Genomic DNA, 22,941 nt, shown 5'->3' with positions numbered 1-22,941 from the left:
TGACAACTACTATGACCCGCGCTCAGCCCTAACTGTACTTCAGTAGCTCTTCATGGACACTCTGTGTTGTGTATTTTAGCAATGAGGTTTTGCTTGCCTTGAAACAGGCGCGGGTTGGGTTTTGCAGTTCGGTGCCTGCATTGACCGCAGGGGCATTGACTGGGGCGGGACTGAATGCGGCCAGTTCTTATTTCACCCGTGCGACTGGTGCGGGGCCGGGAAGCGGCGCCTGACCCGGGAGGAGGCGCTGCCGCTGGCCCCGTCCCCGTCCCCATCCCGATCCTCGTCCGGCCGCAAGTGCGCGATGGCGGCGGGGCGGGCGCGGGTCGCTCGCCTGCTGCGGCAGCTGGAGCGGGCAGCGTGAGTGCGGCGGGACGGGGCGCCGAGGGCCAAGGGTTTTCCCCCGGGGCCGGCACTGCCGGGGGCCGGGGCCGGGCGGGAGCCGCGTGTGGAGAGTGAAAAGCAGCGGCCGCTCCGTCCCCCCTCCCGCCGCACACCGCTGGAGGCCCTTGGAATGGGTGCTTGCCGGAGACTTTTAGGCAAGGACGGATTCGTTTGTCTGCTTTAGTTTCCCCTTTTAACCATACTTTTCTTTTTTTTTTTTTTTTAAACATTTTAACTAGATGTCGGTGCCCGAGCCATGGCCACACTTATTCCCAAGGTAAGACTTACTTTGTGTCTCCAGAGTAAAATCCTATAGGAGACCGTGGCCCTGCAGAACCGTATGTATCAGTGTAACCAAGGCAGAGGTGTAGGTAACAGGTGAGAAGGAGAGCAGCTTAAAGGTTAAGGTAAGCAGTCTGTATTTTGCAGCTTTACAGGGATACTGGTTATTGTTGGAGAGATTCACTGTTCCCACATAAACCACAGTTACTGCCTCCTGTCCCCTCCTTCCCCATCCCGTGAGGCAAGTTGATCAGACATTTGCTCTGGCTGCTACTACTGCTGTCACCACCTGAGCCATCTCCACTTTAGATCTACTTTTGGGTACACACCTGTTACATTAGAAAGGAAACATGAAGCATTATGGATAAAAAGTAGCTATTCACAAAGGTGGAGAATAAAATCTCCATAGGCTTTTTGTACAGTCAGTGCCAAGAACGCAGCTCAGGTCAGGGTTGTGGAGTCAGAGGAGGAAACCTGTGCTGAGTAACCAAGCCGCCCTGGAGGAGTTTCTGTGTGCATGGACTGTAGGGAGGCTGTGAGAATAACTGTTTGGGTCAGTGTCCAGATAGCTGATTGGTCTCTAGATCCACTAAAAATTAGTATTTTTTGGCCATAATTTCTGTAATGGGTAATTCTGAGCAGCTTGGTTTCACATGCTTTGCTGAAGACACTTTTTAAAAAATTGCCATTGCCATTTCACATATGGAAAAGCCATATCTATCTTCAGATATTTGTTTTGTCCAAGGCCATCATACAGTAAGACAATAGCACAACTGAGAAACAGAATCTCATTCTTCTGCTTGTCTGCATGATGATCTACTCAGTCAATTCAAATTAAGCTCTTCCTAAACAGAAGTCTTAGTTAAGCACACTCTCCATAAGTTTTAAGCATCGAGTCTATAGTGTAGCAAGATGATATCAGTTCAGTGTCTCTAAATAGTCAGAATTGATTTAACAATGACTGTAGAGGAAAAAAAAAAGTTCTTTATGTTTCTTGGCAGTGCTGAAGGAAATAGTGCAATTTTCAAACTAGGTAAAATTTCCTGAAAGTTAAGTTTGGCTCAAGAATATAACAAAAGGACATCTATTATACTATCAGAAAGCAAGAGGGTAAATGGTTTGGACATATTCTTAGCCTGTCAAATTAATGACTGAAAGTACAGCAGACTCAAGCTCCAGGAGAGGTCAGACATGTCCAACCTGGCAAGAGGTGGCAATGAAAGAGCTGATAGCAGCTGGCCTGGGCTTCAATAGAAAATGCATAAAGGATTTTAATACATCTATGTGTTACTGTTGTGGGTCAGTGCTTCAGTGCACCCCAGAGTGTCTTTGACTCATTATCATGGCTTCACTCATTGGATCTGAACCCAAATTACATATTTTCAATTAATATAGCACATGTAAGGCATGACTTCAGCAGGAAGAGCAGAATGCCTCATCTGATCTTTTCTTGGAGAAGAATGGGCAGTGTCAGTTGATGTAGTTTGTTTCACTCTGTGGCAAAATCAGGATATGCCAGAAATTGAGTTTTGTGATGATTCATGCAAGAACAACACGACTGAGAGAGGTTGTGACTGAAGGACTGTCCTTCTAAATATCTTTTCTTCTAAGTAAGGTTGATAGTAACACACCAATTCTTATTTATTATTAGAAATGCATGCAGTTTCTTAGTTTTCTAGCAAGCAATTCAGTTTCACCTGCTAGTTCAGGACTAGGCAGAAGTAAAGAGAAGTGTAAACACCTGTTAGTACTGCTCCCACACATACAAAAGATTTTCTCTATTCAGGTGTACATGGAGGATGTCTCATGGATTTGTCTTAAAAGTTGTTCTGGAGGTTATCATGTAGCCCTACACATTTCTAGCACCTATCAGCTTGTATCAGCTTGTACCAGCACTGAATTCCACTTATCATGTGCTTTTCTGGTCTTTGCAGACTGCAAACATTCTCATACAAACTTCCTGCTAACTTGTTTGGTTTTTATAGGAAATAATTCTTGAAAGAAGGGGAAAAAATACTTGTTTTGTTGAACTATATGAATCAAATCAAGTACTTAGATAATCTCACAACCATTAAGGGATGAAATGGGTAACTGTTATCCAGACAAGCTGAGACGACCTGTGCAAATATATTAGTGATTCTAAAAGCAAGGAAGTCTGTCAACTCTAGTGTAGAGAAACAGATTGCAATAACTTTTTGTTCCCTAATTTTACTGTTTCATTGCCATTCCAGTCCCTGAGCGGCCTACCCTGGGAAATACAGACTATGCATTTGAGGTAGGTTTAATAATCAAATGTATTTGATTTAAAAGTAGTATACAAGACACTAATTGCTAAACATGGCATTCAACAAATAATTGCATTATTAAATATTTATATTTCACTTTGTCTGTGTGGTAGTAGATGCCATTTATCCATTTTTCCAGGAAAAAATGGTTGTTTGGTTTTGGTTTGTTCTTTTTTTTTTTTAGATGGCCATTTCAAACATCCGATATGGAGAAGGAGTTACAAAAGAGATTGGCATGGTAAGCTGCTATGGTGTAAGTCCATCTCTGGTGAAAAGTTACTTTCTAAAGGGCTGATGGTGCTATCAATCAGTTTTATGAAGGAAAATTTATTTATGGCATGTCTGAATCTCCACCAATTTGCAGTATATGTTGTCATATATACCAGTGTAAAAAGGCTGGAAAATACTATTGGGTACAGAACAGAAGCATCAATGTTGCTGTGGTATAACTGAGAACATGAAATGCAGCTTAGGGGATAGTTAGATAATTAATGATTTGCTAGGATTATGCAACAACACTTTTCGCTGACAGGGAATTTAATTCAGAAAGTTTTGAATCCTGGTGACTCACCAGGATTTTCTCAAGATCACTTTTGTCTCTTCTACTGCTCCTTAAAATGAATCAGAGACTTTTCATTAAATTAGCTAGATACTCATTCAGCTCTGAGTTTGCACTATGAAAATGAAGAACTTTTGTTTCAGCAATGTGAGATGATTCACCTGAATACGTTGTTCCAGTTTGCCGTTATCATTGGCTTTTTTCATTTATCATTTTTTCCTCCTTTCTTGGCATTTCTGGCATTAACAATTCTCTTTTTTATTTGCAAATTTGTAAAGCAAGATAACAGTCAGTAAATGAAATTAGACAGAACCTCTGTCTTTAAACAGTATTGGAATTATTTAGAATTGCATGTATCATGTAACTCTTGTGACAATTAATTTAGCAGAGATTAAGATGTATTTTTCTCTCTTTTGCCACCTTATTTTGATTTTTAATCAGTAGATTAATATTTAGTATTAAATTTGCAAGATTTTGATCCTGTGCTTTGGTAGGAATCTAGGGGAGACAACCTGTGAAAAAACCTTTTTATTGTCACAGGAATTGTGTAGGAAAAAATATTTTTTAAAAAAAATTTACATTTTACATTTTACTCTAGTCTTAACCATGTGGTTCAACAACTTTAGTTTTCTTCTGTCATAAGACTTCAGCTATATCGGTTTGGCAGCTTTAAATTTTATGCTGCTTTCTGCATCCTATATGTGTGTGGTTAATGATCTTTTTCTTCAGCTGATATGGTTTTAAAAATTTTACAATAATCAACTATTTTTAGGTTGGGGTTTTTTATTATTAATTGATCTGTTGATTTGGATCAGTTTTTAAATTGTTCAGTGTATGATTTTTACTAGTCATTTGGTTTTTAATGTCATTGTTATTGTAGGACCTGCAGAATCTCGGTGCTAGAAGAGTTTGTTTGATGACAGATAAAAACCTCTCCAAACTCCCTCCTGTAAATGCAGTATTGAATTCCTTGGCAAAATATGGTATAAACTTTCAGATATATGATAATGTCCGGGTGGAGCCAACAGACCAAAGGTACTACTCACTTCTGATAGTGCACTTCTCCAAGTAGTGCCTAGGCCTTTCCAGCATTCCCTGTGGCTGTTTAAACACCTTATGACCTGCATACTGATCTTAATAATTAGTTTCCCTGTGTACTGGTTTAATCCTGACTAATTGGAAATCCTTTCTTGTTTTCCAAGTTTCCTGGACGCCATTAGATTTGCCAGAAAGGGAGAGTTTGATGCCTATGTTGCTGTTGGAGGTGGGTCTGTGATAGACACCTGTAAAGCTGCCAACCTGTACGCAGCCAGCCCTGCATCAGAATTCTTGGATTATGTCAATGCTCCTATTGGGAAAGGGAAACCTGTCACTGTTCCCCTCAAGCCACTGATTGCAGGTAAAGCAGGAGGGATGTATGTGGAGAGTGAGGGCTTGGGGGAAGGGGAGTTATTCTACACTCTCTGTGATATTTCTGTTAAAATCAGTTTACCATGACTGTTTCAGCTTCCTCTGGGCTTACTTCTCCTCTAGTTGTATTCAGCAGCAATTTTACTATTTACTTCAGTGTAAAAATCAGAGCTTTTGTAATTAGTTTGTCTTGTTTAGCTCAGTTAGACTGCTTTTACTGAGAAAAGAGATCAAAGTAACAGTTTCTCTTTGACCTGTTGGCTTTGGATCAGGGATTCCTCCAAGATTTCCTGGTTCCTGTGTTTTTGGTGGTGTTACTATTGTGGTTTTATTTACTTATTTTGCAATATTATATATTATTTGTTGTTATCCCCATTCTTCCTTTTAAGTTCCTACAACATCTGGCACTGGAAGTGAAACCACTGGTGTTGCCATTTTTGACTTCAAAGAACTAAAAGTTAAAACCGGTGAGGTTTTGCTGTTTTGTTTGGGGGTTTTCGTTTGTTTGTTTTCTGGGGTTTTTTGTATGCTGTGCAAGACAACTGCTTTTCCAATGTCTTTGTTATTTCCCTGCTGTGAAAGAAAGGGATACCGCGTTTCATTTCAGGTGTCATTTTGTTTGAGTCAACTGCCACAGGCAAATTTGAAGAGCTTAATGGTTTCCTCCTTGAATTAAATTCACAGCGTATTAACATAATGAAATGCCTATGTAATACATTGGATTATAGTTTGAAGGCAAAACAGGAAACTAAAATCTTTCAAGTCCTTAAATGGCAGAAAATGTTAATTGCAAAGGAAATTTCTACTTATATTCAGGGTCAACCAACTGTTCCTTATTTCCTCCGTGTTTTTCTTTCTGCTTTTAAGACTTCTGTTTCTTTGTTGTGTAATTGCAACCAAATGTTCCTTTTCCTGACTTTTGAAACCTCAGGCCTGGGATGCTGTGCAAGTGAGGGACAGTCTTCCCTTGGCCTTTTCATCCCTGGCAAATAAAGATTAAGGCTAAAATGTCATCTCGAGCTTCATAGCTGTTTTGAGGTTTTACTTCTAAACATGTGGATTTTATATACCATGCAGTTTGCAGTGCTTGGGACCCAAATGGGTGTGCTGAGGTGTTCTGATAATAGCTCAAGAGTTTTCTAGTCTATACGTAGTCAATCAGCCTCTGTCTGTCTGTCTCTCCCTCAAAGCTACATCTGTGCCTCCATAACCAAAACATGAGGGCATGGTTATTACAGATGCTGAAGACAGCAATTGGCAATAGCGATCGATTGGAGGCCCAAACCAGTTTTGCCCTCTGACTGTTCACAGGAGATACAAATTTAAGAATACTGCAGATGCCATGCAGCACAGACATTTTGCAAGTATAGGCTGCTCAGGGAGTGTTGCAAGCAGAGAGAGAATGCTATTGCCACTTAAGGCAAAAGTCTCAAATCATATAAGCCTGTTACAGGGACTTCATCATCAGTAAGATACCTATGATCTACATTTATAGATACTCCTTGCTCTCCCTTCTCTCTCTTCACTTTTACGTTCATAGTTTCAAATAAGTTCCCCTCCCTATTTTGATGTTTTGAACATTAAGCTTGTCCTATTTTGTTGCAAAAAATCTTTAACCCATTTTCCTCACTTTACATATTGCAGGTATTGCTTCAAGAGCCATTAAGCCAACCTTAGGCATCATTGATCCTTTGCACACACTGTCTATGCCTGAACGAATAGTGGCCAACAGTGGCTTTGATGTGCTTTGGTGAGTTTTCTGTGTAGGCTGCTACCTGAACTTATTACATATTTGTATTTGTACTATGATGATTGTAGAAAAAAATATATTTTGGGAGCAGAAAAGGATGATCTTTTTTCTCCTTTTGCTCTTCTTGTTAAGGGGAGCTCTGTTATACTTTCCTCTTAGTTAGTTTCACTGCCTCCCTCAGAATGTATGGAACCAAATCACTCATTTGCAGAAATTTGCTTCCAGGATGGTGGTTGTCAGAGAAGAGGGTCCAGGTGTCCTTTTTTAAGATATCATAGAGACTATTAATCAGAATTGTGACAGTATTTATTATGTCTCACAGACATGGCAGGGAACAGAGAACAAGGATTTTCTAACAAAAGCCATGATGTGTCAATAAAAGTTTGTAAAGGCTTGTGAGATGCTGGCAGGTCTTCACCCAATTATGGTCATCTTTGGAACCTCTCTTTAATTTGCTTTTCACTTGGCACAAAATTTTCTTCATCTTAAACCTACAGCTTTTAATTTCACAAAATGCACTGACATTTCTATTTGGAGAGCCAGAGCTTACTTTGCTTCTGGGTTCTGTGTATATTAAAGCAATAGAGCTGTAATGAAACAGTGATTTGTCAAGCTTGGTGAAGTACCCTGGACTGCAATATCTGTAATGGAACCAAGACATTTGTTCACCAATGAAAATGGTTTTAAACATCTGTAGTTTTAAACATCTGAATGTAGCCAAGTACCCAGTGCCCCTTCTTTATGTGGTCAGATTCATGAGAATCTGAGATTAAACTGTTGGTAGTTCCACTCAGCTTAAATATCATACCCCTAATTTTTTAAAGGTTGATACTTCTAAAAGAAAGGTACCTTAGCGATGCTTCCTGTGCTAAAGCTTCTTATAGCTCCTGTCCCACAGAAAGGATATGCACCCATTGCACATGTACAGTGTTCTTCAGTGAAAAGCATTACACACCAAGGTGCCAATGCATCCAACCTAGCTTTAAGCATGGTGTGAGCTGATAGATAATAGCTGTGTTTGGATTTTGCCATCTGTGTGTTTGTTGGAGAGTGAAGCACTCTGGAGGCGCCTGCCCGGCATTCTCCCAGTTGTCTGTGAGATTGTATTTTTGGTTTTGGCAACTGTTAAACACCAGAAATAAATAAGAACCTGCATTCAAAGGACAGCAGGGCAGTAACATGGAGTTAATAATTAATATTTTAATCTTTCTGTTAGCCATGCTCTCGAATCATACACTGCTCTTCCCTACAACATGCGCAGTCCCTGCCCTTCAAACCCAATCAACAGACCAGCTTACCAAGGCAGCAACCCTGTCAGTGATGTCTGGGCTCTTCATGCTCTGCGTATTGTGGCTAAATATTTGAAAAGGTAATACATTTAACAGCCATCTGCCTCGCAGTATGTTCTGTCTTCAGTGCCCTGAAAGGGATACTTAGAAGAGCTTGAATTTTAGGCTAAGTTAAGGCAAGCTGCAACGTTAAACTTTCATTTTCTACCCTGGGTTTTTCTTAAATAAAGGAAAAATTTTTTTCAAATAAAATTGAAAGTAAAATTGGGGTTAATAGGTTTCTTGAAGAGGTAGCTTTTTAATGCCTCTGTGAATCTATTTTAGAAGTCCTGTTAAAGGTATTTCAAGCTCCTCAGTTAATATGGGAGCATCATTTACATATTTTTCCAAGAATCAACTTTTTATAACAGTATAACGGGAATATGTAACAAACTGAACAAAATACTGCTGATGTAACTTCTGTGACCATCAGAGTAAATTAAGATACTTACGCATCCATCAAGAAGGTAGCCACATACACTTACAAATGTGCAAAATTATGCATTTTTCGAAAACCTGCTCATACTTAGAAGACCTTCAATTCAGAATAAGGATTGGCTTAGTTGGAAGCTGACTTTGATTCCTACCAATAAACTTTTAGCCGGTATACAGCTTTTGTATACCATGTGCCCTTCTATTAAAGATCATTGTGGAGTTTTGTTGTAAAAGACTTTTTACAGTACCTAGCTAGTCAAAATAGTTTTTCTTGTTCATGTAGAATCTATTCACGAGACTTTTTCTCCTTGTTGTCAAAGTACACAAGGAGCCTGAGGCATAGAAAGGCAAGGAACCCTGTCTTTTTCCCACAACAGGTGATGGGGTCTAGACCACCACCTAATGAGTGGAGTGATCCTTGAGCTGTACATAGAATGGCCAGAGCTCCAAAGTAGAGTTGTTTAAATCACCACTGAGGTTAATCTGGTTAAATTCACTCTATTTACTCAGTTTTTGGAAAAGTGAAAAGAGGCTTGCCCTTCACTGAATCAGTGTGATCTACTTAGTGATCCAGAAGCAGGATTGTTCTCTTACTGCAGTGACTTGATCCTGTTTCCAGCATTTTATCTCAGCTTATCTTAGAGGGTTTTGTCTATCTGTCCATAAAGAAGCCCTCTCCCCCTTCTCCCTCCCAAATCACCAAGTAATTTGTGAATTTACTGGTGCACAGAGCCATCAGAAACCCTGAAGACCGTGAAGCAAGAGCCAACATGCATCTGGCAAGTGCTTTTGCTGGTATTGGCTTTGGCAATGCTGGTGTCCATCTCTGGTGAGTACAGACAAACCCCATATGAGGTCAACTTCTAACTAGTGTTTGTTTCAGATTGTCAAAGATGTCACTGCCTTTGTTGTTGAATGTATATTAAGGGATTGTAGCCTGGCCTGTGGATGCTGAGGGAGCTGTGTGTTGTGAGAAATTGATGGGCTTTTGGCATTTATGCGTATGAGGATTGTGTATTCTAGCTTGTGATACTCAAATCCAATTGTGTAAAAATTACAAAACATGGCCTTCTTTACCTTCCTTGATAGTAAAGACCACAGTAAAAAAAAAAGTCAATGACATCTAAAATGTTAGATTTCATGCCAGCTTTTCTGCAGTGAGACAGAATGATGTAATCTTGTGCTTTTTCTGAACTGATGCAATTGTCTGTGAGTTTGTCTGTAGGGTAGGCAATCAGCAGGCTGAAATGAGCTGTAATTATTATTGTAAGGCAATATAGTTTCATTTGGATGAAAATCTCAGAGATTGAATTGTGTGAAGTTTTTAGCGGTCATTCTTTTCAAAGATGTTCCTTTCATTCCTTTTCTTTGAGCAAGTCTATTCTTTTAATTATACCTTAAAATTAACATTTATTTTTCTTAGGCAGTGTCATCATGTAGGGATGCAGATTATGGTATTTTTGGCACATCTGTATTATTGCAGGAACCGAACATCTTTCAGTCCAGTCAATGGAGTAATATAACTTCACACTCACAAAGTAAGGAGGTACTGTTTTTTACAGCTATGTCCCTGAGGTGCAGAGGGATGAGGTTTGTCTGTACCTGATATCCACACCATAGCTGTATGTCAATACCTTTTGAATATCTGTACTGAAAAGACTTGCATACCGAAAACTGACCACACAAGGGACTGAAAGCAAATTTTCCAAATACCAGGAGTGCTGCCCTAACCACTTGCTCTCTGCTCTCTGTTCCAGCCATGGAATGTCTTACCCTATTTCTGGTTTGGTGAAAACTTATAAACCAAAGGATTATAATGTGGATCACTCTTTAGTGGTAAAACTTGGTTTATCTTTGGGTTTGTATTGTACGTTTCAGTTGTCTGTTATGTGTCATTAATGAGCATTGAAGCATACTGAAGTTAAAAGTACATGTCCTTTTTTTTTTTTCCCAGCCACATGGCCTTTCTGTAGTGCTGACATCACCAGCAGTGTTCGCTTTCACAGCCCAGATACATCCTGAGCGGCACTTGGAGGCTGCAGAGATTCTAGGTAGGAATCTCTATGGATACAGCTTATATGCACAAATGGAATTCTTTCCAAAAATTCCAATTTCCAAAAATTTTTTTGAGAGGAAAAAAAAAATGTGTGCAAGCAATTGTTGTTTGTTGTTGTGAGGGCATTAAATTTAAAAATCAGGATTCTGGAGTTATGTGTAATGCAAAGTTAGCTCGAATAACACTAAATTTTGATATTGAATGATGTGGTTAGAGGAGCAAGCTGGAGAAATCATCTTCTTGGCTAGAAAACTGGACAGCTAAAATCAAAGGAAAGTGGCTGCAATTGGCATATCTCTTGGTGCTTTATGGAGAGTAGTTACCATAAAATGAACAAGTGCTCAGGTGCATTTGCTAAAAGAAAGAATTTTGCCTAACAAATTCCCTGCTTTGACAATGAATTAGAACAGGGTGGTGTTTCAAATCACTCCTGCTCTTTTTTCGTGGCACACAACTGTGGGTTTGGGTCTTTCTAATGTACGCCTAAGCTTGTTTGTAGGTGTTGGAATTTCTCAGTGGCTGATGTCAAATGTGATGGCTAAGAAGTGGATTAACAAGCCAAATGACCTTTTCTGCTTCTTAGCAGAATAAAAGTAAATGCTGCAGGCTGACAGCTCATTTAAAGGTTACCTGTTTATACAGCGCTTTGTTATCAGTGCAACCCATCACAAAAAGGTGTCCTAGAGAAAGGATACCTCTTAATTGCACCCCCAGCATGACTGTGTGTAATAAACCAGCTTCCAGTGATGTAATCTCAGAGCTGTTAGCAGTCTAGCTGTGACAGCTTGGCTCTGCAGTGAGCTAATTTATTTATGTCTAAGATCAGGTGTTTGTCTGCACTAGGCTCTGTGTTGTAACTAAACTGCTGCTAATACCCATGCTGGCTAAGGAGCACTCACAGTCAAACAGGCAGCAGTGCAGAGAGTAAAGTGGTTAGGCCAGCTGTCCTTGTATTTGGAAAATTTGTGTTCAGTCCCTTGTATGGTCAGCCTTCTGTATGCAAGTCACAGCAATCCAGCCATATCTATGACTTGCTTGTATAAGTAATCTGAAAACATCCCCAAGAAAGAATGGGACTTATATAGACAGTGAAAATATCACAGTATTTTCAAGAGGTCGTAAAATAACATGGTCAGAAAAACTACATTCGGGGAAAATTCCATTTGTTTCATAAGCGCTGTCTGTGAGGCTCTTCAGGCTTCCTCTAAAATATGCAGTCCTGCCTGTGGTCAAACCAGAACACAAACCTAGTTGGAATCATATGCTAAACTACTAAATGTCTGTGTTCCTACAGCAATATCACAGAGCTAAAATTAGACAAAGAAAATGTTTTTGGATAACTAGTCACCACAGAATATCAGAGAATTTGAACTCTGGCTCTTGATTTTAAAACAAGTGGCTGAAAAGCAGTTCCTTTACATTTTGTGGTATTAACTGCTGCTATAAATTCTGTCTCTAGAAGCTCTGTTAATTTTGTCCGTAGAAATTTTAACTATGTCATTGTGTGCCTTGCTGCAAAGGGACTCTGCCGAAAACGTGTCACAGGGAATTGAATTTATTACTTCCCATCTGGGGTGTTTACTTCTGATTCCAGTCCAGAGCCTAACTGACTACAGTAGCCGATTCAAATCTGTCATGTTGCCAAATGCAGTGACTAAGAAGGTATTTTATGACATGAAGCAGATTACTAAATAGTTATGTTATGTGTAGGTACAGCTGTGAATTTGGGTAGATCCAGAAAAATCTTAATACCTCCCTGGGTGGATTCTTAAATAGTTGAAATAGGTGTGCGTGTGGTCAGAAATTTTCTTAAGTGCAATCAAAGACTGATGTATCCTTTAGGTTGAGCAAAAAGAAAGTACTAGAACTATAGCAATATTTTAAAACTGCCAGTCACATTTACTGTCATGTTTTATCCTCCTCCTTTTGCCTTTTTTCTGTACTATCTGAAGATAGTGTATTTATTTATTTATTATTTATTTATGTCTCAGTTACTCCTCCATAGCAAAACCCAGGATAAACTCAGACTTCATGCCATAATCCTAAATAGCACAAGACTTGGTACAAGACTCTGTCATATCTTATTTATCAATTTCTCCCAGACATTATCTGCTATAGCACTGACAGTCCTACTACCCAAATATCTGAGCTCTTCAAATGAGCTTGTAGGTCTTCTGTTCACTTTAACTCCCTTTGAATGTTCCACTGAACTGCGTGAGGACCACAGGAAGTGTTTTCCCTGTAGCTATTTAGTGCTCTTACTCATCTCTCAGTATGGCACTTGGACCTAACATAGTTCTGGTGTAACATCATTGAGGTTACACAGAGAAGCAGTTTAGCTTGGGTTAGTTTGAAAAACAAATCATGTGGAGGAACCTGTGTCTTTTGTATGGACATGCTTTTATTATTACTTTTAAGTAAGTCCTGACCATTCATCGAAAAAGGGGAAGCAAGCTATTCTGTAAGAAATATTAATAATCTTTCTTTTTATATCGATGTTTTCATTACTGTTCCATAGTTGTTTCAAAGATATCAGTTCCTCCCCTTCAGTTCTGCATCATCCTACACAAGTCTGCACATACTCAAATTAAATTTAGGATTTACTCAGCCCCCTGAACACTTCCCTGCCATCTCCTGCCTTTTTCAGCCTACATGCTCTAGTCCTGTATGTGAATCTGTAATTGAACAGCAGAGCCCTCTAGATGTCAGCAAACTCAAGGCATTAAAATGAAGTTAGCATTTGGCACACTGTCCATAAAAATAAATACCATTGACGTTCATGCGTTAGCTTCTTTCCTCCCAGCAGTTAGTCAGTCTGAAAAGTGCTTCTCCCTGTAAGCACAGAGGAAAAGGAAGTTAACCTCATGTGGCAGTTAGTCTTTTTGGCAGCATTTACCTGCTTCTGATCTTGTTTTATTTCACCTTTCACAAACTATTCCAACTGTAAAATGAAGGCTGATTCCTCTTTTTACTTCGTGTTGCTTTTACGGCAGCGACTGTTGTGTATGGATATGTATTCAGCTGATATTATGATTAAATTAAGTCCAGAACAGGCTTCCTCCGCGCTCTCCACCCTACAGTCAAGGCATTATGTCTTATTTTAGGAGCTGACATCCGCACTGCCAGAATCAAAGATGCAGGGTTTATTTTGGCAGACACACTCCGGAAATTCCTATTTGATCTGAATGTTGATGATGGCTTAGCTGCAATTGGTTATTCCAAAGCAGACATCCCTGCATTAGTCAAAGGCACTCTGCCTCAGGTAAGACAGAAAACAAAACAGTTTTTCTTGTCAAATAAAATAGAACAGATTCTGGGAAAACCAGAATTGCTTCTTTTCAAGCAAATGTTATTTCTATTCCTGCATGAAAACAATTAACATGGAGAAAATTACAGATATTCGACTGTGCTTTGTTTCATTCCACAGTTTAGGTTTTTCTTTTCAGTGGGATTGAGTGAATGCTGTACTCTGTAATGGGTAAATGTTCGGGGGGTTTTTTAAATGTCACGTTTTTGAAAAAGAGGATTTTTTCATAGACCTTTGATCTTTGTAGAAGATACTGCTTTTTCCTATCTCTGTTAATTATGTATGCAGATGGGCTATGGATAAAGCCTTAATACCAAGCATTATCTGGTAAGAATGACCGAGCTTACTTTACATTAAACTTTCCATATTGAGAAGTTGCATTTTTCTTCCCAGATGGCTTTTTTGCTCCATTGACCCCCATCAGAATTTGAAATAAGGTCCCCTGGGATGATATAGATTAAACTTGTGATATTCGTTATTGTTTCAGGGCCCACAAGGACATTACAAACAGCAGCACACCACTCTAAAAGCAAAATCCAGTGTCTTCCTTGTAAAAAGAGAGTTTGATTCATGTGCTATGAACTCTTCTGTCCAGTTAGCATTTATTTCCACCAAGTTGCAAGGGAAATAAACATTATGGAGAAAGTGAAAATTTTTTAGGCCAAAAGGTTATTCGTTTTTTACAGCAGACCTCTTACTATGTCTAGTTCTTCTCAATCATAAATCTCAGAGCAACTTAGAGCAGTTATATTAACAGTAAATATTAATATTCCTGTTTATACCTGAGAAAATGACACAAAGGTGCAACTATGTAGGATCACACACACAGAGTGGTGTCAAAGCCAGGGAGAAAACTGAGGTCTCTGAGCACCCATCAAATAGGTTATGCATGTTAGTTGTTACGGGGCTTTGGGGGGTTTGTTTAGATAAATATGTTTCTTTAAAACAATTATGTTTAGGTCATCATAAGCAAAACATCTCGTTGAAGACTAGTTTTGTATAGCTGGGGGAGGGAGAAGGTTTTCTTCTCCAAAAGATGTTGAAGGGTTTTTTTGTTTGATTGTGAGCTTAGCTCAAATTGACTTTTCATTCATTTACTGTGGTCTCATGGCATTGATGATTGTACTGTGTAAAATGAGTTGACCTGAGAGTTTCTGTATTTTTGTATATAAGATGTTACATGATGAAAATGTATTAGCCACAGAGTTAGTCCATACAGTTTAATCTTTGGTATATTTTTTTTTTGTTTTCATCTTGCAGTAGGTTTGCTTTGGAATACAGCACTGACCCACTCATGTCAGCAAAGCAGTGTGATGCAGTTGTTATAGCACTAAAAAGTATGCAAAGTTTATTCCATGTTGCGAAGTGCAGGCTGCAGGAAAACAAAACTAATCTGACTGTCAGAATTTATGTGGGAACTCTGTTGGGGCAAACACCTGTGCTTGAAGTTAAAACAGGATTTATTTTCCTTCCTAAGTGAGTTTGTTGAAATTGATCCTATTTGCAGAGAGCAGTGATTCTAGCAGAAGATGCTCTCTTGATGTCTAAGGTGGCTGGCCCTGTGGTGGTGTTTCAGAGGAGAGGATGAGAGAAAATGAGAGAGTGGAAAAGCTGTTCTCTGGCCCAACCACCCCTGCAGACATCCCAGAGACAGCTACAATGGGGCTGAACCAGTGATGAGCCTTGAGCTACTCAGTTTTGGCACTAAACCAGAATGCACTGAGTCAGATTAAGGGAGCCAGGGCCTTGCTGTCTGGGCACCAGCAAATATCAGCAAGCTTGTGCAGAAGTAGTGCTGGTGCCTCTGTGTCGAGGCATAAAGGAAGAGCATCCGTTTGCAGCCTTCTGTCAACATAGCTGGGAAATGCTACGTTCTGTCAGGGTGATTGTCTCCTGTCTCCTGGTGTGGCTTTACAGATAACTCTGGCCATTTCGGTGCACAGAGCTGCAAAACTGTACTTTGGCCCACAGTGTCCTACTGTAAGCCTGATGAATTTATGAATATTTGAGCACTGAGTTGTTATATTTTGCATATTATGAGTGTGAAAAAAACCAACACACTTTTGCCGTAGTACTATTTGAATTTTCCATTTGGTTTCAAAACTGCATAGAAGAATCTTAAGCTTCTCTCCGGCTGGATCTGTGTGTCTAGCAACACTGGTCAGGGATGGGGAAAGAGGTACCATTTGATTGCTACTTATGCACCAGCAAAGCTTCTCCTGTAGGTAAAATAATGCACGCGAAACTGCACTTTTCACACTCATCACAAGCCATGCTAACCATGATTATGAACTGTGAATGCTTCACAGCTGGCTTCCTCACCATGCTAGACCCGTATTTCACATTAAGTTTGCAGTGTGGTGGTACTCTTGCTGTGTAACCACATCCAGCCTGCCCACAAATCGCATCCCTGTGGGCTGAGGGGAAAGTGGAGCGGCTGCAGCATTGCACTGCGGCATCACCCTGGGCAGGGGTGTGTGCTCCACCCAGATTGGCAGCTCAGCTCAGCCTCCCACCCAGGCAGGGGGATGGAGGAGCCCCTTCCCCAGCATCCCACTTGGTGCATGAAGCAAGGACCTTAGCAAATGACATCCACTGTCTCACATGTGAAAAAGGGGAAAGAGATTTAAAGCTGGGGACAGCATCTTCCACAAGGGAGTTGTTGAAACAGGTTGTAGCTGTAGAAATTTCCTCTTGCCAAAATATACCACATTCATCTAAAGATACTGCATTCGTTGTAGTAAGTCTGGCTTCTGTCTTTGTGGACATTTCTAACTCTTTCCAGTATTTCAGTAAATGTTAAAATCATTGGTTGCTGGAAACAGAAGTGCTAATCATAACCAGTATGAGTACGTTAGCATTAGGCCCTTTCAGCTGAGTGTTTCTGCAGTACCCAAACACCTACACTAATACAGCTCCTCATCCTCAGTAGCACGGGGCTTTTCTGAATTTCCACCCCTGCCTTTGTGGTTATTTTGTCCAGCAGAGCAGTGAAGCAAATACCTGGGTTTCATCTCTGTCAGTGGTACTTCAGCACCTACAAATTCTGTTGAATCACTACCCAAATGAAGGTCAACCACAACTACTTTGTGTTCTGATTACAAGGTGTCAGGCTGTTTATTGAGAAGTTTCATACTATATCTTACCGTGTCCCTTTATTGCAGTCTGAGTTACAAGTGCTGTTTGCTCTGCCCATTTACAGCAGTTCCTGGGCCTTGAGAGATGTTGTGTTTTGAAAGTGTTGGTCCCTAAAACTCGAACTCCTGGTTCCAATGCTGGCAAATGAATTTTAAAAGGGACTGTGTTCCCAAGATAATATCCTCCAGCGTACTGACATCTTGACGGACAAGGCCCGTGTTTGCAGTACTTGACTCTGCAACTGAATGACATTCTAATCTTGCTTCTCTGTATTTAATTATAGGCAATTTTAGGTAATATGTTCTTGAAAGTCCTGTACAGTTGACGATGCCTCAACCTTGATTACTTATTTGCAAAACCTTGTTGTTCTCTGTAAAGGATGTAGTACAGAAACACATAATTCAGCTACTGTTTGATTAATTTTATTGGCAACCTTATGTAATTTAGTTTTTCTTTAATCTTGTAGGAGAGAGTGACTAAGCTATCACCACGTCCCCAAACAGAAGAGGACTTATCAGCTCTCTTCGAGGCTTCCATGAAGCTTTATTAGCTTAAACTTTGTGTTCTGAAAAGTGTGCTCTATTCTAACAGAGAGGTAATTTCTTACAGATACAGCGCTGAATTTGTTTAGAGCATGGAAGAACTTGGGTATTTTTGGCCTCTGTTCCATTGTACACTGCAAAAAGGTCATGCAATTCATCTTTAACTAAACAGTGCTTTGAAGTGAAGACTTGACAGTGGTTTCTTTTTTGCTCAGTAGTCAGTGGTATTGACTTGCATGAAAGTTGGAGCAGATTTCTTGCAGTAGTGAAGGCTTTCTTGTGCTTTAGAGATGATCAAAGGTGGAAAAATGTTTTAAGGGATATTCCAAACCATTTTGCAAATTATACTTCTATTTAAATTATCCGTGATTTTGTTCTGAAAAGTCATGCTAGTTACAAAATAAGTAAGATCGTTATTAATTAGGGAGGGGGAGTTCCCTGCAGAAAATGTCAGCTTACTGTATTCTGTTCTGCTTATCATCATTTTACCATCTGGTTTTGCTAAGAAGGCTATTGAACTGGGGTAATTCATTTATTTGGTTAAGAAAAAAACTATATACTTTCACAGTTGTTTGGAAAAGGCTTCCCGAAAATTTGTTTTGGGTTAAAATTCTCACATGTATTGTCAGATATTTATCTTTCCTTTTAGGATCTATGTGAAGTGTTCATCAGAGGAATAAAATCAGAGTAAAACATGGTCACATGCTCAACAGGAACCATGTAATAGCAAGACAGTATCCATCATGGTCATTCTGTCTCTGGAGGCAAGAGCTCCTTTTTCCTGCTGTGTTCTGTGGAAGGAAGCTCTCAACTGTGTCTCGCTTTGCTGTGAATCAATTGCTTCTGCTGAGCTCTTGCAGGTGCTGTCCCTCACAGTGCAGCCACCAGCTTAAGGAAGTGGCTGTGTGCTGTGGTTCAATATTAAAAATTGGTGGTGAAGCATATGGCTGCACAGTGCCCCGTGGGGAGCACTGGTTAAATGTGGGAATGAGCCTGCACCTTCAGAGCAGTTAACCAGCTGGTTGACTGTCAACTGAGAAAGGGAAGTGGGGAAGGGAGAAATGAAACTAAAATTTTAATACTATTTTTCTTTTTTAAAAAGGTTCATGTGGTTGTGTGTACAGTTCATTTAAATCAGTTTCTGCTTTGTGTTGAACTCTTTCAGCATCTGATTCATGCAGCTACCACAGCACAAGACAAATGTGAGAAGAACCCCATAACCTCTCGTGTGCTTATTTCTTTGTGCTGGGAAGGGAGCACTTTTCAGTCACCCTGTTGAAGTAGAAAGCTCTATACTTTCACCTTTGCATTTAGATGTTTGTCTGATCAAGCTAGTGCTGTCCTAGAATCTGAGAACAGATGTGTACTCAATATTGACACTGGATCTGTTTTAGTGCTGTTAAAATAGGTGGATGGATGCTATGGTTGAAGCCTGGTTGTTTTTAGCAACAGAACAGGTTTAGTTGCCATAGGACTGCACTGCCAGTATGCCTCAGCCTGCGCTGGGATACACATCTGATTTCCACGTCCTTCTGAATCTTTTTCTTCTGCTGAAATTGCCCACAAGTACCTCTGTCACGAGGGGTGATGTAATAGCAAGAGATTCACTTCGTTATATTGTGCGAAGCTTCCATGTTTTGGAAAAAAACACTTTTTGTCAAAACCTTCTGTCAAACCCTGTCATTCAAGGTCAGGCTGGATGGGACTCTGAACAACTTGGTGTAGTGGAAGGTATCCCTGCCCATGGCTGGGGGATTGGAACTAGATGATCTTTAAGGTCCCTTTCAACCGAAACCATTCTGTGGTTCTATATAAACTTTTGGCCTGTTTTGTCTTTCCACTCCTGTCTTTCTCCAAGCTGTAGTAGCAATACGGTTTCCTGAAGAGAGAATTTTTTTGTCCAGGAGCCTAATTCATGGCAGTCACACTGCGTTTAGGGAGAATGCACTTCTGGGGAACTGAGCAGCACTCAGTGATTTCATCACTTCAGCAGGCACTTTGTTGGGCTAGTTAGGGAGGTAGGATATTTCCTTCCCGCACACTTTTTATTTGCCATTTATGCCAGTATGGCAGTTATTGGCAGGCTGCATTTCCACCTGACAGAACCTCACACTTAACTTCCTATACCACGTAACCCAGAGCTCTTGCTAGTTTTTAAATTAAACCTCATACCCCCTCTGATATCCATATTTTGCAGGTGAGACAAAGGGTTTGATGTAATACCTAACCCAACTTAAGCAGATGGTGCTGTAAGAAGGGCCCTTTCTGTCTTCCACAGCCCTTTCGCAGCATCAGAGTCTTCAGCTGACTTAAACTGGTTGTGAAGTCTCGCTCACAGATATCAGCTACACAAGTAGTGGTTTTCCCACCACCAGTTGTTAGTTACTAGTGCAAATTTGCTAAGGAAAAATCGGGGGAGCTCATGTCACCCCACGGTGCTGTCTTTCAAATAGTGGTGATGTGACAGGGAGTCACACCCTGGCTCACAGGCAGTTGTAGTTTTATTCACAGCTGAAGAGTTATGTGGAGTTTTTCATGTATTATCTTACTAAATTACTCTGTACTGAAACGACCTAGTTGGTCAAATGTATCTGTATCTTTGAACATGTCGATTTTTGTGCATGAGTCTGGCATTTGTATGGGGAGCTGGGGTGACACTGTAATTCTGAGTGTCCAGCAGTGATTTGGCATGTGTGAAGTCTGGGCAGCTTGTTCTTCTGGCTCTTGTTACCACTCTGTTACTCAAGCCCTCTGTGATAGATCTGTTACTATGTTTAGATGATGCTGAAATGCAAATAACAAAAATAAACACAAGCTTGTTTGAAAGTGCTTGAGAGCAGTGTTTAACTCTGTCATGTTTAGTTCAATCCTACAAGGTAACTATGAACCAAAACTATTCAGAGGAGGAGGCTTTCACTGGCTTCATGGACCATAATGATTCCTCCTGCAAAGTCACTTGCCTGGTGAGCTTGGCACTGTGCACCCAAAAACATTGTATCATGGATGAGAACTGAGAGCAGTGGTAGAGGCATTCCAGAAGTAAAAGCTTCTGAACTGCTGCATGGTATTTCTGTGAACATTTAAGGCTGTTTCTGCATAATCAGTACACAATACATAACCAGTAGATAATCAGTTGTAAATATTATTACATATTTCATGACAACACTGTTGATCCTTGTACGTCATACTTGCTAGCAGTAGGGCTTGATTGAGTCACTCCTCTTCCTTGCGGAGTCAGAGACTTACTTTCTGCCTTAAACAGCTGTAACTATATAAAAGGATTTGTCAGTCTGTATATAAAGAAGAACAAATGTCCAGTTCATATAGACCATGGTTTTTAATAGGTTTTAAGTAAGCATATATGTCAGCTATTTAGTCATGACAAAAGGCTGGTTTGAAGAGGCTTTAGGGACTCCTTTTAGAGTAGGAGTTATCACGTTCATGATTCTTGCTGTGGACATTCACCTGCTATTTCTTTTCCCTAGTCTTGTATTCTCTGAGTTCTGTGCAGGCAGATAGAAAACAAAACCTGGCCCATCTGGTTACTCACTCAGTCCATCTACACTAATAAGATTAGCTTTGGGGAGCAAGTGTGAACGAGTGCATATGAAAGTGCTGGTGAAAGTAGTTTACCAGTGGGTATATTTTCACCTGGAGTGCACAAAATGAAAAGCTCACTCCACTCCCCTCACAAGGTAGAGCTCGCAGGGTCTCTGCTTGGGATTATAAAAATGAGAGCAGTTGGTACAGTAGTTTGTCCATCCCCTCTTTTCCCTTGCCTCTTCCCATTCCAGTACTGATTTTACCAGCATTTAAAGCAAAAAGACAATGAAGCAAAAAATATGTAATCAACATGCCTAAATCTCCAAAAACTCTCACCATCTTCCTGTGTGAATAAACTTGGAAGAAACTACAGATAGGTTATCGTGTATGCTCATTCCTTGTTGCACCATCCTGTGCCAAGTCTGTCATCCTCTGTCTTCTAGTTGGCTTTTCATCCCCCTGAGACCTGAAGAAACGGATGAGAAAGAGCAGTGGTTAAGGGACACAGCCCAGCTCTGTCTAGGCCCTCTCCATAACCCCCGAGTAAATCTGCTTAAGTATCACAGTGCTCCGGGACACGTGCAGTGTGCCTTGGACTCAACAGCTCCCACCTAGTAAATCTGTCACTGCATTAAGTGTTGTCTGTGCAGAAGGGACAAGGGCAATCTGATGCAATGCAGCAAGAGGCCTAAAGGTAGGGTCTCCATTTTTCCTCAGACCATCCCTATGAGCTTTCTAAAGGAAAAGGTACTTATTTTAAATCCAAACGCCAGCTAGTGAATGCAGAAAGTGATAGCACCATTTTCCTGATCTCTCCAGGAGCTGTAGCTCATGCAGCAGCACACAAACTGCTTGTCTGCTGCAGTGTCAGCCCTGAGCAGTGAGAAGAGGGTCTTCCACACCAACCCACCCCTGCTAATCCTTCCCCGAGACCTGGTTTAATCTTTGATGTACCACCAGGCCACCTACAGAAGAAGTAGTTTCTCTTTAAGTAGTGGTGTGGTGGGACTGTCAGTGACTCAATTTGCAGACTCCATCTGCACATTGGGTTGCAGTGTACATATGAGAAATCACACAGGGTCGGTTTGTTACAAAATGTTTAGTGCATATTTTTATGTGTAGTGGTCCATGAAAATAAGGAGAAGCTTCTTCTGCTGCTCTGAATTTCTCAGTGAAATTGAGACACAAAAATAAAGCCCAAAACCTGGGCTATCATTAGGAATGCTACAGTTCCCTTACATGCAATGTTTCCGAATGCGGTTTTATATTTTACCAGTCCCAGTATCCCATTAAATAGTCTTCTAAAATGCAATTCTGGTTTTTTTTCCCCATTGTACAGAAACAGCTGCCACGAGTGAGTTGGTAGAAAATGTTTACAGCCAAATAATAAGAGGGACAACCATTTGACACAGCTCAATGGAACGTTTATCAGGTTCTCAAGTTAACTGCTTTCCTAGGTGGAGGAAAGGGAGATTAAAACAAATACTTTCAGTCTCTAGTTTCTATGGAAAAATTACATGTACTCCATTTTCAGAGAACTCTAATTACAACAAATGGCAGCAGATATTTTCCTTATTTCTCTAATATGAAATTAAAGGGGAAAAATTAATGTACATCCATGAGGTGGCACAGTTAAGCGAAAGCAGAGGAAACATGACGTGTATCCTTTGAGGATAATTCACGTGGTAATTCATGTCACCCTGTAGAACCACACAGCTTGGTTCTGTGGTCATGTACGCTGACAGCATGTGCACAACCAAAGTCAGCTGAACAGTGACAGAATGCTGGTTGTGCTGACCCTGTAGTCTGAGCTCCCATTAAATGTTCAATTTAATCTAATACTCCTGTATCATGAAATATATATATATCATAGGACAAACTGGTTTATTGATGAGGAACTTCTTCTCTGTGTTCCCTGACCT

General features: G+C 40.3%; 1 protein-coding gene across 2 annotated transcripts; it reads left to right on the top strand.

Moving 5' to 3' along the window:
* The first annotated feature begins 279 nt into the window (after positions 1 to 279).
* Positions 280 to 20,305, top strand: ADHFE1 (alcohol dehydrogenase iron containing 1). 2 transcript variants are annotated; one of them, XM_018079778.2, is made up of 15 exons: positions 280 to 360; positions 624 to 661; positions 2,898 to 2,941; positions 3,136 to 3,189; positions 4,391 to 4,545; positions 4,713 to 4,909; positions 5,310 to 5,387; positions 6,565 to 6,670; positions 7,887 to 8,039; positions 9,164 to 9,262; positions 10,191 to 10,269; positions 10,388 to 10,484; positions 13,594 to 13,751; positions 17,401 to 17,529; positions 18,126 to 20,305. In XM_018079778.2, the coding sequence occupies exons 1-14, from the start codon at positions 305 to 307 to the stop codon at positions 17,482 to 17,484; spliced, it is 1,398 nt and encodes a 465-aa protein (XP_017935267.1). In that variant the 5' UTR covers positions 280 to 304; the 3' UTR covers positions 17,485 to 17,529; positions 18,126 to 20,305. The 2 variants fall into 2 exon arrangements, with proteins under 2 accessions (XP_017935267.1, XP_017935261.1); XM_018079772.2 differs by having other exon boundaries at positions 17,401 to 20,305.
* Positions 20,306 to 22,941: the final 2,636 nt, after the last annotated feature.

Source organism: Manacus vitellinus, unplaced genomic scaffold (genome assembly GCF_001715985.3).
Source record: "Manacus vitellinus isolate BGI_N305 unplaced genomic scaffold, ASM171598v3 scaffold_1_pilon, whole genome shotgun sequence".
NCBI classification, from domain to species: Eukaryota; Metazoa; Chordata; class Aves; order Passeriformes; family Pipridae; genus Manacus; species Manacus vitellinus.
The sequence above is the reverse complement of the archived record's forward strand: the minus strand, read 5'-3'. Positions and strand labels throughout refer to the sequence as shown.